Genomic DNA, 14,817 nt, shown 5'->3' with positions numbered 1-14,817 from the left:
ATATATATATCATAGATTATCATAGATTATATATATATCATAGATTATATATATATAATTCTATGATATATATATATATATATATATAGATTAGCTATAAAAGTGACTAAATGATCAGTAAGAGCATACTTAATAGCATTTTTAAGTCCTGCCCTCAATCCCCAAGTTGAATACCATCAGTCAGCTTCTCTGTATGGCCCCACCAGGTTCAGTGCACATGCTATCTGCTGCCTGACCAAACTAAACCCTCTGAACAAACATAATGCAGAGAGATCACAGCTTCCCCCAAACTCTGAGGGCATGACTCACTGCCCTCTTGTTTCACTTTCTAGAATGGTCACCAAAAATATCTTATTTGTCAAACTGAAACTTTATAATGCAAAATCAACACTCTTAAGATTTTAAAACTTTGTTAGGAAGCTCCTGAAAATTAATCAATATGCTAAAGAGAGAAAAAAATCTGAAACATACTATCTCAAATCAGACACAAGGCTGTTACAAAAATATGCTGTAGGTCTGCTATTTTTAAGTATATTTTACTCATTGACAGCAAACACAACTCAGCTTCCCCCCTTCTGAGGACTGCTGGTAAGTAGATCAGGAAATGTGCTTGAATTAATGTGATTGATACCTTACAATCATGAAATACTTCCAAAGTGTGAGTCTGTGTAAAAGTGTCACACACATCAGATATTCAGCCAATTGTCTTATGATAAATATATGGTAGCCACATAAGTGCATTAGAAAGTGAGGATAACCACCTGAAATTTATAAATGTTCAAACCTTTACTGAACGCAACTTGTATATGAAAATTAAATGACATATAATACAGCAGGAAAAGGCTCCATTCCAAAGTTCTGCAAAACGGAATTGTATTTACAGATGACACGAACTAATCAAATACATCTAGCATCGTCTGGAAAACTTAATGACATGCCATAACTTAATATCACAGTCAATATGCATAATAGAACCCATAATTACTTTTCTAATAATCAAGCCAAAAGCAAAGAAATAAATGAAGCAATATAAAAATGAAACAGAAGAGAAAGGAAAGTGCCACCAAATTGTTTATGATATAAACTGAAATGGCTTGAGAAAGCAGTTAAACCCCTGAAGCTTTTTATTGTTGTTATTTTTGTTTTTACTACATGCAGTCCTAACTGTCTTTAATCACTAAAATGCCTCTCCTTACTATTATTTTGCTATTCCTCCAGAAATCCCCCACTCCCATTGAAACACGGTTTAACGGAAAGTAAGAGATGTGGAGAGAAGACTCTGGCAATCTCTCCATTGGGGGACAGCTGGATAGAAGGCAACAGTCCCTCGATCCCACAGCACCTTCTAGGTGATCACCCTTAATTTACCTCTGAGTCCTGTCTTCAGAGTCACAACAGCTGTGGAGTAAAACGCTGCCCCTGGAACACAGCTCACTACCACACTGTACTTGGTTCCTTCGCTACCACCCACCTCTCCCTGGTGAAGGCTTCCAAACAGGACTGAGGTTTCTCAGATGGATTTGAGTTCAATGAAGACTGGTTCCAAATAAACCTCTGTGATATGCGAAATGTCTATGCTAGTAAATAATACAGAATTATTCCACTCTGCCCCCCACCCCTGCTGCCAAAAGCAAAAGTTTTCTTTCAAGAGGTTAAAGGAAATCACAAATCTATAAATGTTAATATACCTGTTGTAAAGATGGAGGAATTGAAGGACGATAATTAAGGGAATCAAATGATCAGAAGAACTACAACCCTTGAAATCTTGGGGAAAATTCATATTTCATAGTCTTTAATAAAGTTCCTCATACGGAACTATTTTGAGCATATGAAAAAGCACATTTCATCAATGAATTTTCACATGCTGAACATATTAGCAATATAATTTTAAATGGGAATTTTAAAATATCAAATAGAGTTATATACTAAGCTAAGGTTCTTGCTTTTTACATATTTTCAACCATATTAAGTATACAATTAACTCACTTTAAGTTCTTAAAAATCCAATCAGTATCATAGGTAATTTGCTGTGCAGATCTGCTACTTTTAAATATAGTTTAAGGTTGATGTAAAATTAACTGAATGAAATTAGGTATCCAAACTACTGTTGGTAAGAAAGTGGAAAAAGTACACATTCTTAGTTTTGTTGTGGCCCATTTTAACTGATGAGTTTGTGTGGCCCCAGCTATAAGAATAACTGCTATCCATTTTTAAGTAACGAATACTTTGCTCACAGGAGTCAGTGAACGTGTATGTGGAAATATATGTGTGCAGAGAAGAAACGGAGTAAATTCTCTGACATTTGCTTCCATTCTTAATTATTCTCCAAAGATTTTTTTTTAGGTAGCAACAGAAGTAAATGCCAAGAAGGCTTTAAATCAAGTCCTGATTTGCCCCGGCTGATATTATGCTATCGTATTCGCATTCTGCGCGAACTCTAACCAGTGCAATTGAAAGGGAGGCCCTGTTACCTGATCCCTAAAGAACCAGGTTTTTGATAGCATTTAGATAAGGTGGAAACAGGTTGGTGTCTGGAGAGATTCTAGAACCTTCTTATCAGAGGAAATCACAAGTAAATGGTTAATTTGAATAGCAACTAAAAAGTTTCACCAATTAACTCTACCCTGGGGTCACTGAAACAAAATGAAAAATAAAAATTTGTTGTTTTAAAATCTCTCAAGAAAACACTGGTAGCAATAGCCTGATTAGTGGTGAATCTGAATATGCCGCCCAACAACTAGAAATAGTAGCCCAGCGAGCAAAGAAAACAATATGCCCGCTGGGGCCAGAAAAAATGACCAGCCATAGAGAACAGAAGGGGTAAAATCCACGCAGTCTTTCATTTTCATGTTTTTGTAGCTTTCGATGTCAGCCACGGCCTGGACCCAGATGACGTACAGTGTCACCACCAGTGAAAACAGGACGCCTGAGAAGGATAAAACAAGAGATCTTTAGTCTTTTGGAAGATGTTTTCCCAAGAACACTCACCAATCATTTGCCCAATGATATGTTTCTAAAAATATATTTCTAGCTAAATCACCTATTTGTGTCAGACTTTTATTATATACTTTACATGCACACCATTGATGTTTAAGTTTCAAAGCACTGAGAAGAAGTGAGGGCTACAGCAGCTTTAGAACCATGGCAACAGCTGACTTGCTTTTATCAAGTACTTACTGTGTTCCGGGCACTGTATTAGGTGCTTGTGGACATAAGAGTCAAAGATTCCTGCCTAGTGGAATTTATTCTAACATTTGTCCATCTTGACTGATGCCTGGTTTGGGATGAGCACTATCATACATTCTTTCTTTTGCTATGTACTATAAACTGGTGAAATAGGTATTCAAGGCATGCACAAACACAGCCAGTAGTTTTCAGAGTTGATTTTCAGCTCAGGTCTTTCCGACTATTGTTATATTATTATAACACAGATAACTACTGCTGCAGTTAAATAAAGCCATGGAAATAGAAAACGAGGTAAGTACCAGACAAGAAAGAGATGAAAGCCCTGAACTAATGTAAAAGAAAGCACATGATTCTTGGAAGTTGAAAAATATATACTGAAGATTGGTTACAGCATAGAAAGAATGAGGGAGGGGACTGATAATGAAAAAGATTCTGCGGATCATAAAACCACAGGTTTGAGATCAAGAGCCTATTAAACAACAAAAAAGGATGGAGTGAAGAAGGGAGGAGGGAGGGAAGGAGAATAGGAGGAAGAAAGAGGAAGGAAGAAAGGAAAAAAGAAAGAAAGGTAGGAGGGAAGAACAAAGGAAGGGAGGGAGGAAGAAAGGGGGAAAGAGAGAAGAAAGGAAGGGAGATAGGGAGGAAGGAAGGAAGGAAGGGAGAGAGGGAAGGAGGAAGGAAGAAAAGTGCTTAACCACTAACTAGAAGGCAACATTACGATTTATTCACAACTTCAATGTAACGGTAACCCATCTGTTCAAAAATACTGTTAGAATTACGAGAATAGAGAAAATATCATACTGTTGGACCCTTGACCTGAACAAGCAATGTGACAGAAGAGCTTCACAGATGCCAAATTATGAGAATACCACTAAGCACATCCTTCTCCATGGGACCATTACTGTAATAACAGAAGGAAGCAATGGGGATGCGCTGAGCTGCAAAGTCTGGAGAGTCAGCTAAGCTGATTCGCTACTGAGTGCATGGCAGGCTGCACACACACACCACACAGCCTGAGGGATTCAAATCTGTCCCAAAGCAAAATACACTTGAGGTCACTTGCTATTTGTCCAAAAGTTCAATTGAAACTTGTCAAAGATCTATTATACTCTTTGATTTAACAAACTGACCCTCAGGTATAAAATCTCCATGTTCTAAGTGCTAGTCTGTCTGAAAGAAAACGGAACTCTGTGACCAGGAGCAGAGACTGAGGCATATTGGCAGGACAGAGTTGCTTTTTAAGGGCCTAGCCATCAATCACCCTTCTCGAGTTAATTGTGCTGCTATAGTATTTAGGGTGTCTTCACTCTCGGGCCATCAGTTTCATAAGGATCTTAAGAGGTAAACACAAAAGAAGAAGGGCTTATAAATATGTCAAGGTGCATCCATATCAGCGCTAAAACTTTCTCATAATCTTGATACGAGCTGCAGAGCAATGAAGAACTAACATAGATGCTTCCCTAATAAGAAACATCCTTCACACTGTAGTCTGTAATGTAAATGCAAATCCTGGAGCACAGAATAGAGCAATTTAACGACTGAACAACAACCATATCACAGGCAAACAGCAAAGTCATAGCCGGCGAGCAAACTCCTCACAAGGCCGTCCCTCAGATTTTGACAACAATATGGCAACACCATGTGTTGTCTAGCAACTCTGCATTTTAATAAATTTTTTTCAGCAAATATATAGACAGTGTCCTCTGTTAATGTAAAGATTTGGCTTAGTTATTTCCATACTATTTGTCTTATGCAAATGTTTACATTGCAAACCTTTGTTATTATTTGTTGATATGAGTTTTATTTTCCTCGCTTCATATGAATCTCTTATGCTTTCAGATATTTATATAAAGAAAATTGCCTTTGTGAAAACCAGTAGGTTTATACACATTATTTCAAAAGTTATAAAACCCATTTCTGAATTTAGAGTATTTAGAAAAAGTATTGCAGGTAATCATGCAGATGATTCTTAACAAGGAAGAATTAACTTATATTTAAATATTGCTGCTATTTGAAGAGCAATTAGATCCTGAAAGCAATGAATAATAGATAGCTCTATCACTACAATCTTTAACTTGTTCACTAATTGAAGATACAGTCCATTTAATTCATATCAGATCAGTGTATGATTATATCTTACCCAGGGGTAAGATGGTGGTTCCCTGCCCATTCAATCACCAGTGTTTTATACGTGTGTGTGCACACACGCACAGAGAGACAGAGACAAGGAAAATGAATTAAACATGGGGAAATACTTACAGCAAAGGCCACTGGTTTAGCTGCAGTAGCAGCAAGAATTTATGCCAGGGTCCTGTATGAGGTATGTGGCTAAGAGAGAAGCCAGGAGACTGTTAAGTACAGGTAGACTAATCAAATAAATAAGTACATCGAGGTTAACTGGAGCCATATTCTTCACTTCCTGAAAAGGGAGTTACAAATGTGAAACGGGGAAAGCTAAAATGAACTCTACAGTGTTTGTTCAGAATTGAATGTATCAGTGTGAATTTATGGTTTTAGATAGATAAGTGATAGATAGATGATTGATAGACAGATGAACATGTAAGTAAAAGTGTGTGTGCATTTTAAAATGTAGCTGTGCGTGTATGTCTAGATATACTTCCTGGCTCTGTTCTCTGACAGGGACTGGGATCAACGACACCCCAGAGCATGGAGTACATTGTCCATATCTTGGCTTCTAAATACCAGCAACCGGGGCATCTCAAACTGATAGCTGAATTCAGGCTGGAATAGAAAGTACAAGGTGAGTCTGGAATGTCTCGTTATACCCAAAAGTTCAGATGTGCTCAAAGAGTGATGGGGGTGTTCAGAAGCCAGCTTGACGGAGCTTCCCCTCGCCGATTCCAAGGCAATCTGATTACCAAACAAATGATAGTAGCAGATTATGTGTCACTGAATAAAATAGGAATCTATATGCCCACAGTGATATAAATAAATGAGTGAATAACAAGTGAGGGGAAGGGAAAGCTTTTCCTTACAGAATGCTAACGTATAAATGTAGAAGAAATAATTAAATTAGAAATCACCACTTGGCAATCATTTAAGTAATAATTCAGGCAAGAAAACGTGGATGAAATTTAGATGAGAAACAAATATTTATACAGGCTCAAAGTCTCTTCCCACAAAACAATTAAAAATTGTAAAGAGGAAAATGGTTACTTAATACTAAAGAAACCTGGTAAATACCACCTTACTCAAGTGACCAAAGTTAACATCACCAGTGACATGACAAACTGATGTCACTCACACTGCATGACTTGCAATGAGAAGAATATAGCATCACTGCTATGATATTGCAGCCCAAAATGAAGAGCCTAAATCCAATGATGAGGAAAAATCAGACAAACCAGTTCAGAACATTCTAGAAAAATTGGTTCTGTATTCCTCAAAAGAGTCAAGCTCATGAAGCTTAAAGTAGGACTTGCAAATTCTATGTACATCTTAAAATATTTCCAAAAAGTGAAATGAATAACTAAAAAAAAAAAGAGAGAATGTGGCAAAAGTCTGTGGCTATGTATGTTATAAAGTGCGTATGTTGGGGAGTGGGAAGAGAGCATGTGTGTTTATATACCCAGAAAGATATCTTTTTTGGTGGGATATTATGACGACTAATAAATAATAATATTATTGATTTGGTCCACCTGTCAGGTAGAGCATCTCTTCTAGGGCAATACTCATACTCTGGGAAAATGTTAATTATTATCCCTTGATATCTTAAGTCCCTCATTCATAAAAACATAACAATAACTGTCTTGAGTAACAAGTGAGTTACATTTCAAATCTACCTGCCACAGTGATTTTAGCAGGAATTGAAATTACTAATAATATCTAGGTAATAATGTATTTTTAAATAAAGTTATATTTAAAGTTATGTTGAAAGCATAATTTGCTGCCAATTAAATTTTATAATACCTATTTTTCAAACTTCAACAAAAATTCATAAAACAGCTTCCTGGAGGCATCAGCAAAATGTGGCCCCAAATCCCATGAAGATCTACGACCGTTAAAAAGTCATGGAGAAATAATTAAGTCACCAGGAACACAGAAGTTGCTCTTCTTATTGGTAGTGTAGGGAAGAGCCACTCAAGCTTATGGTTACACATGGATTTTCTTACAGAGTTGAAAACTTTTCCCTCTAAAAATCATGAGTTCAACTTGGAAAGCATTTTTTTCTGAAACAAAGGTCAGAAAATTTAGTCACAAATGCCATTAGGAACGTAATTGCTAATGATATACAATATGAAAATGATCACAATATGGAAGCAAAAACAGAAGAATTTCCCCCAACGTCTAGTCAGACTGACAAATAACACTGAATGCCCTCAATATTTTACAGAAACAAGAATGAAAACAGAAGACATACTATAAAGATCTTTTCTGCTATATTTCTTTAAAAAACAGATTTAAAAATGCTTTCTTAGGAAAACATTAGCCGCAGAAATGAAAACTTTCTTCTTCAGAGACATAAACAAATGCCAAATGCCTATATCCTTACCTAGAAATACATGTACCTGTATTTAAAATTAAAAGCCTATGAAAACTATTTATGTATCTTCTGCAAGTTTAAAATCAAACTTGATCTTTAACTACTTCCATGTAATTGATCTGTCTTTGAAATGTGCTTGTGTCATGGGCGGTTATTGGGTACTTGGGAAAGAATCATAAATTCTAGAGAAGTCACCAGCCTCTCTTAGTCATGCTTCCACTCAAGTTCGGTGGTAATTCATTTCAGCTTTCAATAGGCATAGGAAAGGCCATAGAATGCCATATCTAAAAACTCTATTACGAAGGAAGTTAAAACGAATAGCAAGTTAGAAGCAGAATAGTTTGTCTCTTCTCAATTTGGAGAATGCATACACTCTAGAGATAGGGCAATATTCAGTCTGGGCATCTACAGAGGACTAGAGAGCATGCTTCATAAAACTTTGGGGATATGACAGCAGTAGCTTATTTATTGTGTCTATTTTCGGAGGATGGAGATGAGCTCTGCAGTCATTAATTCTCTACCAAGGTCAAAAGGTTCACGCATAACTCAAACAGAAGCCCTCATAGTGGGTGTAGCACCTTAGACATCCTATAATAGAAAGGAGGTGGTAAGGAACTCGGTTACTTTTCTAGGCGGAGCTCCCTGGAAGGCAGGGGGAGAGTTCCCACTAACTACAGAAATAAAAAACCTGGAGGTGGGTAAGGGTCCTGAGGATAGCAGTAGCACTAAGGAGATGGGAAGCATAGACCCAATGTGCCCGGAGAAAGAACCGAAAGGAAACTCGATAAGTTATGTATGTACTATTATTTTCTAAAAGAAAATACAGCAACTCAGCAAAAATATACATAGCAGATCTTCATAGAAATGCTGAATGGCATGATGACCAATATCCCACAAGGGGCTTTTGCAGAAGATACATAAATAGTTTTCATATAAACAGTTCTTATATTAGACCACACAGCACTAACATTTTAAGGTATTAAATTAAGCTCCAATGGCTTGAAGTTTCCTCTAAGGGGTAAATAATAATAACAGTCTTTTGTCTTTGGATGTTTTTACTCAAGAAGATGACTGAGAAATAGATATAGTTTGTTTATCTATTTATCTCTTGGTGAACATTTGGGTTTTTCCTAGGTTTTGGCTATTATAAATTAAGCTACTATGAATATTTTGGTTCGCGATGTTCTAGCTCAAAGTCTTGAAATGATGGATACATTTCCTTAGACAAATGGTTCTGAGAAAAAAACTGGCAACAAAATCTTTTCACAAAACACAGTCTTATACCAAATTGATAAAATAGTGCTGGGCTTACTGATGCTACAGCAGTGACCTGAAGCACACCTGTTCACGCTTACTGCCCGCCTCCCCCAACACCCTAGCAGCCCTACTAAGCTATACTAAGAATACTGTTTTTTTAAAAAACTACCTTATGTTACCTTCCACAAACATCAATTTGTCAACAAAACTTTGACAGTTATTCAATAGTGCTCACTGAGCAATTACACTCTCCAAGTGCCTAGAGCAAAAAGATTTTTTATGACTGGTTGTTTTGAGCTCCTTCTTTAACTTTCACTACGTATTATTTGACATATATAAAATATGACATACAAATGAATATTATGAACTCTCATTATAAAATGAACCCTGTCGACTGCTCCCCAATCTAGGAACAAGACCACCACCCTCGAACCATTTTTTTTCTCAGAGTCCTTTGGAAAGAGAGTTGCCCTTCAGATATTCAGGAAGTACCTGTAGGCTTTAATTCCAGGGATAAAATTTAGAGACCTAAAAGAGCTATTCTCTTGAGAACTGGCAAGGAATGTGACCTCCTGGGATAGAATCGTAGAGCCCCCTCAAGATATGGATAGCTTTGGAGTCCAAATGGATTATGTGATTTGAGCCCTACATTCATATAAGACTGTGGATAATATCTACAAATTAAGTTATGTATCAGGTAGTTACATTTAAGTACATATTTTGAAAGTGTAAAACAGTAATGTATTAAATGCAAACACTTAAAATTGCCACAATATCTGTAAACCAGTTTTGACATGTATTAATGATTAATATACTAGTAATCTTAAAAATTGCAGTGTTTGAGGCCTTTCTCAACTTTTAAGGAGCCCTGTGTGTCATGCTAAAGGAGGACATGGCCATTAGTGCAGGCCAGATCTATTCCAGAGGCTAAAATGTATACTTATTTCCCTAAACATTACATGATGGGGAAAGAAAAATTTGCCAATCCTACATTTTCTAAAGAGTAATATTGTCTTTATATTGTAATGTACTTTCAAGTCTCATATCTATTAGTTCATTCATTAAAAAAATCAGTGCTTCTACCAATGACATAACCACTGTTTGATACATGCTATTAATTTTCAGGTTATCACAGAATGTAATAACATCCATCTTCATGAATCTTGTTTTGTAGTAATCGCACAGTCCATTCACATCACAGTGGGTTGTTTTATCTCTGTTCACTATCCCCAGAACCTTCATATTACAGTTTAATGTTAATATAAATCTTTAGAATAACAATATATGGTAGCTTGTTCTATTGTATTGATTTTGTGGAAAGATAATTATGGTTCATTTAAAGTTATTTCTAAACTTTTCTGAGTAATAAATGATTCTTTTGAACTTCTCCTCCCCCCAAAAATAGATTTTTCAGGGAACATAAACTAGAAGTTCTTAAAAATAATTTAAATTGTATTTTTGTAATAGTTCTTTCTTTGTAAAATTAATGTTATTGCTTTTTCTTATAGCTAAATTATGTTCATTTTTACATCTTGTATTTCAGAAATTATAAAATTACTGACACGTAACAGTCTACTGTAAATATTCTTGGCTTATCTCCATTCTTTATTTTCTCAGACTTGCTCTCCACTGATTTTTCTCCAATTTTCTGAGATAGCTTGAATAGTTTTATATAATTATAAATTTCATGACTGTATATTTTCATTATATCTATCTGATTGACAAATATTCATTGCTACCCACACTTCATCATACTACTTTCCAAATACATGAATTGCCTCTTCTCTTTCATTAAGTTGACTGAACTTAGATACTGTCCATCAGAGTTCTCAAATATTTATCGGCATAATAATTTTAGGCACTAACCATCCAATATATTCAATACTCTACTCTTTTCAGAAACAATTATTGACAGAGAATGATCATGAGGGTGTATCTATTTCTACAAGTCATCAGAGATTTAATCTGAAAAGCAGAGTTTCATTTAATGCCAAGGAAGTGTTTGTTGATTGAGTTTCAGGAAGCAGGAAGTGGTTGAAGAGAACAAGCCTACTTCTCTGTATTAGTTTATTAGTAAAATGCAAGTGCCTACCACAGAAGGCAGGAATTGATGGTAACTTATCAAGATGCCTGTAAGCTGGCAAGCGCATAATCATTATTGGCTAGATGATGATGATGATAATGATGATGATGGAGCTTTAGCATGAGATCCTGCTAATGGCTAGCAAACAGTGTTCTCTGAAACTTTTTGAAGTATCAGAGCACCTCACATGACTGGGCTGTTACAGGACAGGCCAAGAGGTATGAGACTAAACTTGTCACGGTGTCTGCTAGTTCTGGGATTTCATAGAAGTGAGGGAAAATATGCTTCAATCATGTCTGCCAATGTCTTACTGGAATTCTCCACCAGGTGGCACCAGTCACCCCACAGTCCCACTACAGAAGGTTTCGGAAAAGAAAACGTCAGGTGGACCCAGACTTGTGCTGTCACACTAAAGACATTTTCTGCTTCAAGGGTCCAGTTAAGCAAACCTCTTGTCTGTTCCCAACAGCCCCTTGGTTATAGCAGGTAAATATTCCTTCTAGGACTCAGCATATGTTGATCTGAGGGTTCAGATCAGTCTGTATCTATGTGCTTCTCTTTCTACACAAGAAAGTATAAAGTCCTCGGAAAACACATAACAAAATTTAGTAAGGAATCCAATTTGCCTTAGCCATTCACTGATAGCTATTTCCGAGCAAAGTGACTATTTGTAGGAAGGGTGTGGAATGAAACAGAATACTTACACAGAAATGAAATCCCTTATAGTACTGAGTAAACAGATTTTAATGACACACATACTTTGGAAAAGGGGAATGAAGCAAATGAAACTCATTCTGCCTTTCCACCATGACAAACCTAATCCCAAACCAGAGATCCTATTTATAGGCCAGAAATAATCTTGTCACCTTACACATCTGAGAATTCCCTCTCAGAGTGGAAATTAATTATACCACATAATAATGTGGCATGTGAGAAAAAGCATTCATTTGCCAGGCCTGTCACTCTGTTTTTCAGAAGAACAACACGGATACACTTTTTAAATGGGGTGGGAACATTTATTTAAGTTAGAAGTTTAAGTTCTTCTAGAAAAGTTCCACCAAAGTAATTACTGAGCTGGCCTCTCACTCCCTAGATTTGTCAAGGCAACACCCAGACCATAACCCAGAATGTCTGTGACAAGGACACATATACCAAGCCTGGAGGGTGGGGGTGGAGACTCATGGGGAGGCAACATCTCTCCCTAGAGAAATAGCTCTATGTCTCTTTTCTCTTCTTCACACTCTCCCTCCCTTCCAAAGCCTCCATTTGGCTGAGATGCTGGACACTCATGGAACTGAGTTTGAAATGCCCCCCTTGAATTCTTCCTCTGGGAACCCATCTCCTCATTTCAGTGTCATGTATCTACCAAATTGGTGCCCCATTCGAAACCAAGTCAGGACAAGTCTGATTCTAACCGCCTGTGACACATATTTCAACTAATAAGCCATGTGGGGAAAAATAAACTTGCAAAGAAGTATCTGAGGAAGAAAAGTAATAAGGCTTTAAAACATTTCTGTAAATAAAAACTCTTCCCAGCTCTCTTCTATTTAATATTAACAAAGGTTGACTTACTCTAGCACTTGACATTTATATAAAATGTCATAAGAAGAACATTAAAATTCCACATCAAAATTTTAAGGAAGGCCTTCCCACATTATAATAGCATCAGTATCCAAAACAGTAATTTTCCTTAACAAATTCCCACATTTGACAACTAAAGGCACACAGCAAGTGTACAAAGCAGGTAGTTTTAGAAACAAAAGAGTGGCCAGTTCTTCAAGACCTACTTAAAAAGGAGATCTAGTGTACTAAGCTTTTGGATTGAGCAAAAGGGAAATTTGAGCTGTCGTTCTACAGTTCATAAAAATTGGATAAATTAGTTCTACTGTAAAAAGTACATCTGGCTGGTATATCAGTAACCAATAGTTTTTATTAATTACTTTTTCTTTTTCGCCTCCCACCTCCAACAAGCCAGAGCTCTGAATAAAACATTAGGTCCTGGACTTTGGTGGAATATTCTATTCCCTGTCAGCAACTTATGCTTGTGATTTTCTCTGGTGAGTCTACTTTCTACTCACTAAGAAAGGTACAGAAGCTTTGAAAAGCCATTCTGGCAAGAATTCACTGGCCTCTCTGGCCTGTTCTCACACGGAGGCCCTTTTGCTTGTTCAGAGTAAGCAGCTGTTTATAGCCTGGCTCTTTCACTATGCAGACATGGAGACAGCAGATGCAAGCACGGAGATGCGTGTGCCGTAAGTTCAGAATGCCTTCCTTTAGGCCATCAGCAATTGTGTCCTAATCCCTTCCTGCTCTTGGTCTCTGTTTCCCCAACATGCTCTTCCCCTGCTCCAACTGCTGCCATGTTCTGCTTTATCAAGAGGAAGACGGGAGGGGCCAGCCATGACAGTGAGCACCTCCTGTGAGCCATGTGCTTAGTCTCAGCCAAAGGAAAATGAACATCCAGAAAACGTCCCTTGGCTTTTGTGAGCTACTTTTTCTAGGATTAAGGCAAAAAAAAAAAAAAAAATCTCTTCTGTTATGCATCCTTCATACCTATCTCATGTAGAAATAAATGTGGTTTGCTGATAAGCTACTATAAAATCCATGGATCTTTTGAAAGAAAAAGGGAAACAAGCCACAAATACGATTTACTTCTGATTCAGTATTACCTGCTAGATATGAGAATTTTATATTCCCTCATAGCCGTGCACCTCTTCTACCTACATGACTTCTTTCATGAGGGTTGATAATCAGAAGGAAGAAGGTGGCCAGAGATGGATATACTTCAAGCTCTTTGTCCCACATGGCAGAGTACTCACAAAGTTCACCCCAAGTCACTTGGTTCATGTCCCTGAGAATCAACAATATCTTGAGGAACAACTGTCTGGGAGAGCAGCATACTCCCCACAGTCACAGAATGGGGCAGGAGCCGAACCACAAATGAGGGCTGCTCTCTTTCTCTGACCGACAAGATGGCTTGGCAGCCTCACCAACTTGGGGGCCTAAAAACACAGTTAGCCAAGATGCAGAAGCGTTTGAGGCACCTCTACCCAGGTGAGACTCTCAAGCTTTACGCTCAGCAGAAAAAGGTAATCCCAGTTTGTCATTCAAGAAAAGGTGATTTCAATTGTGGAGGAAAGTCTTTCTATCCTGATATGCTGGCAAAATACTTATTTCTAGTGTTTGTGACTCATCACCCAATGCCAGTGTCCCAGAAAATCCAGACTGTGTCATTATTCTTTCTTGTGCACTGGGCGGGAGGGAAGGGTGTAACTGATGCACAGCAATCCTTGCATGGATGTCTCCTTGCATAGGCATTAGGAATATGCAGCCGTATAATAATTTTCTCCATATTACTCAAATGTTTTGTAACGCCATGCCTACCCATTCTACCTCCTCCTGTGCCTCTCCTGTAGCCTCCAATATCACAGGGTGAGGAGACGATGGGAGTCATCCCCTTTGCATCTAAGTTTTCCAGGAGTCCACATTAAAACAAATGTCACCCATAGTTGAGGTATTGTGGAGATGTGTGATAAGAGTCACTGAAACACAGGCTCAGTGTCATACCATCCTGACTGTTACCATACATTTGGTCTAGAATCGAATACCCTCAGGGAGCACGTGGCCTGGCCTGCCTGAGGAGGTATCTGTCCAGTGTAGGGAGTGGCAACATACAAAGCCTCCAAGGCTTGCTCAGAGCCAGTTGCCAGAGCAAAGGGAATACCATGGCCCCCGCCCCTTATTCACACCAACAGCTGCAACGTTAGCATGTCCAGCCACGTGCAGA

General features: G+C 37.7%; 1 protein-coding gene across 1 annotated transcript in view; it reads right to left on the bottom strand.

Moving 5' to 3' along the window:
- Positions 1-762: 762 nt before the first annotated feature.
- TMEM182 (transmembrane protein 182) overlaps positions 763-14,817 on the bottom strand; it is a 47,812-nt gene continuing 33,757 nt past the window's right edge. The window contains exon 5 of the mRNA XM_011370131.2: positions 763-2,926. Within this exon, the coding sequence (XP_011368433.1) occupies positions 2,706-2,926 (221 nt within the window). The 3' untranslated portion in view covers positions 763-2,705. The remainder of the gene's footprint in view (positions 2,927-14,817) is intronic.

This window comes from Pteropus vampyrus, unplaced genomic scaffold, assembly GCF_000151845.1.
Source record: "Pteropus vampyrus isolate Shadow unplaced genomic scaffold, Pvam_2.0 Scaffold160, whole genome shotgun sequence".
In the NCBI taxonomy this organism is placed as follows: domain Eukaryota; kingdom Metazoa; phylum Chordata; class Mammalia; order Chiroptera; family Pteropodidae; genus Pteropus; species Pteropus vampyrus.
This window is presented reverse-complemented; position numbering and strand designations above follow the sequence as displayed.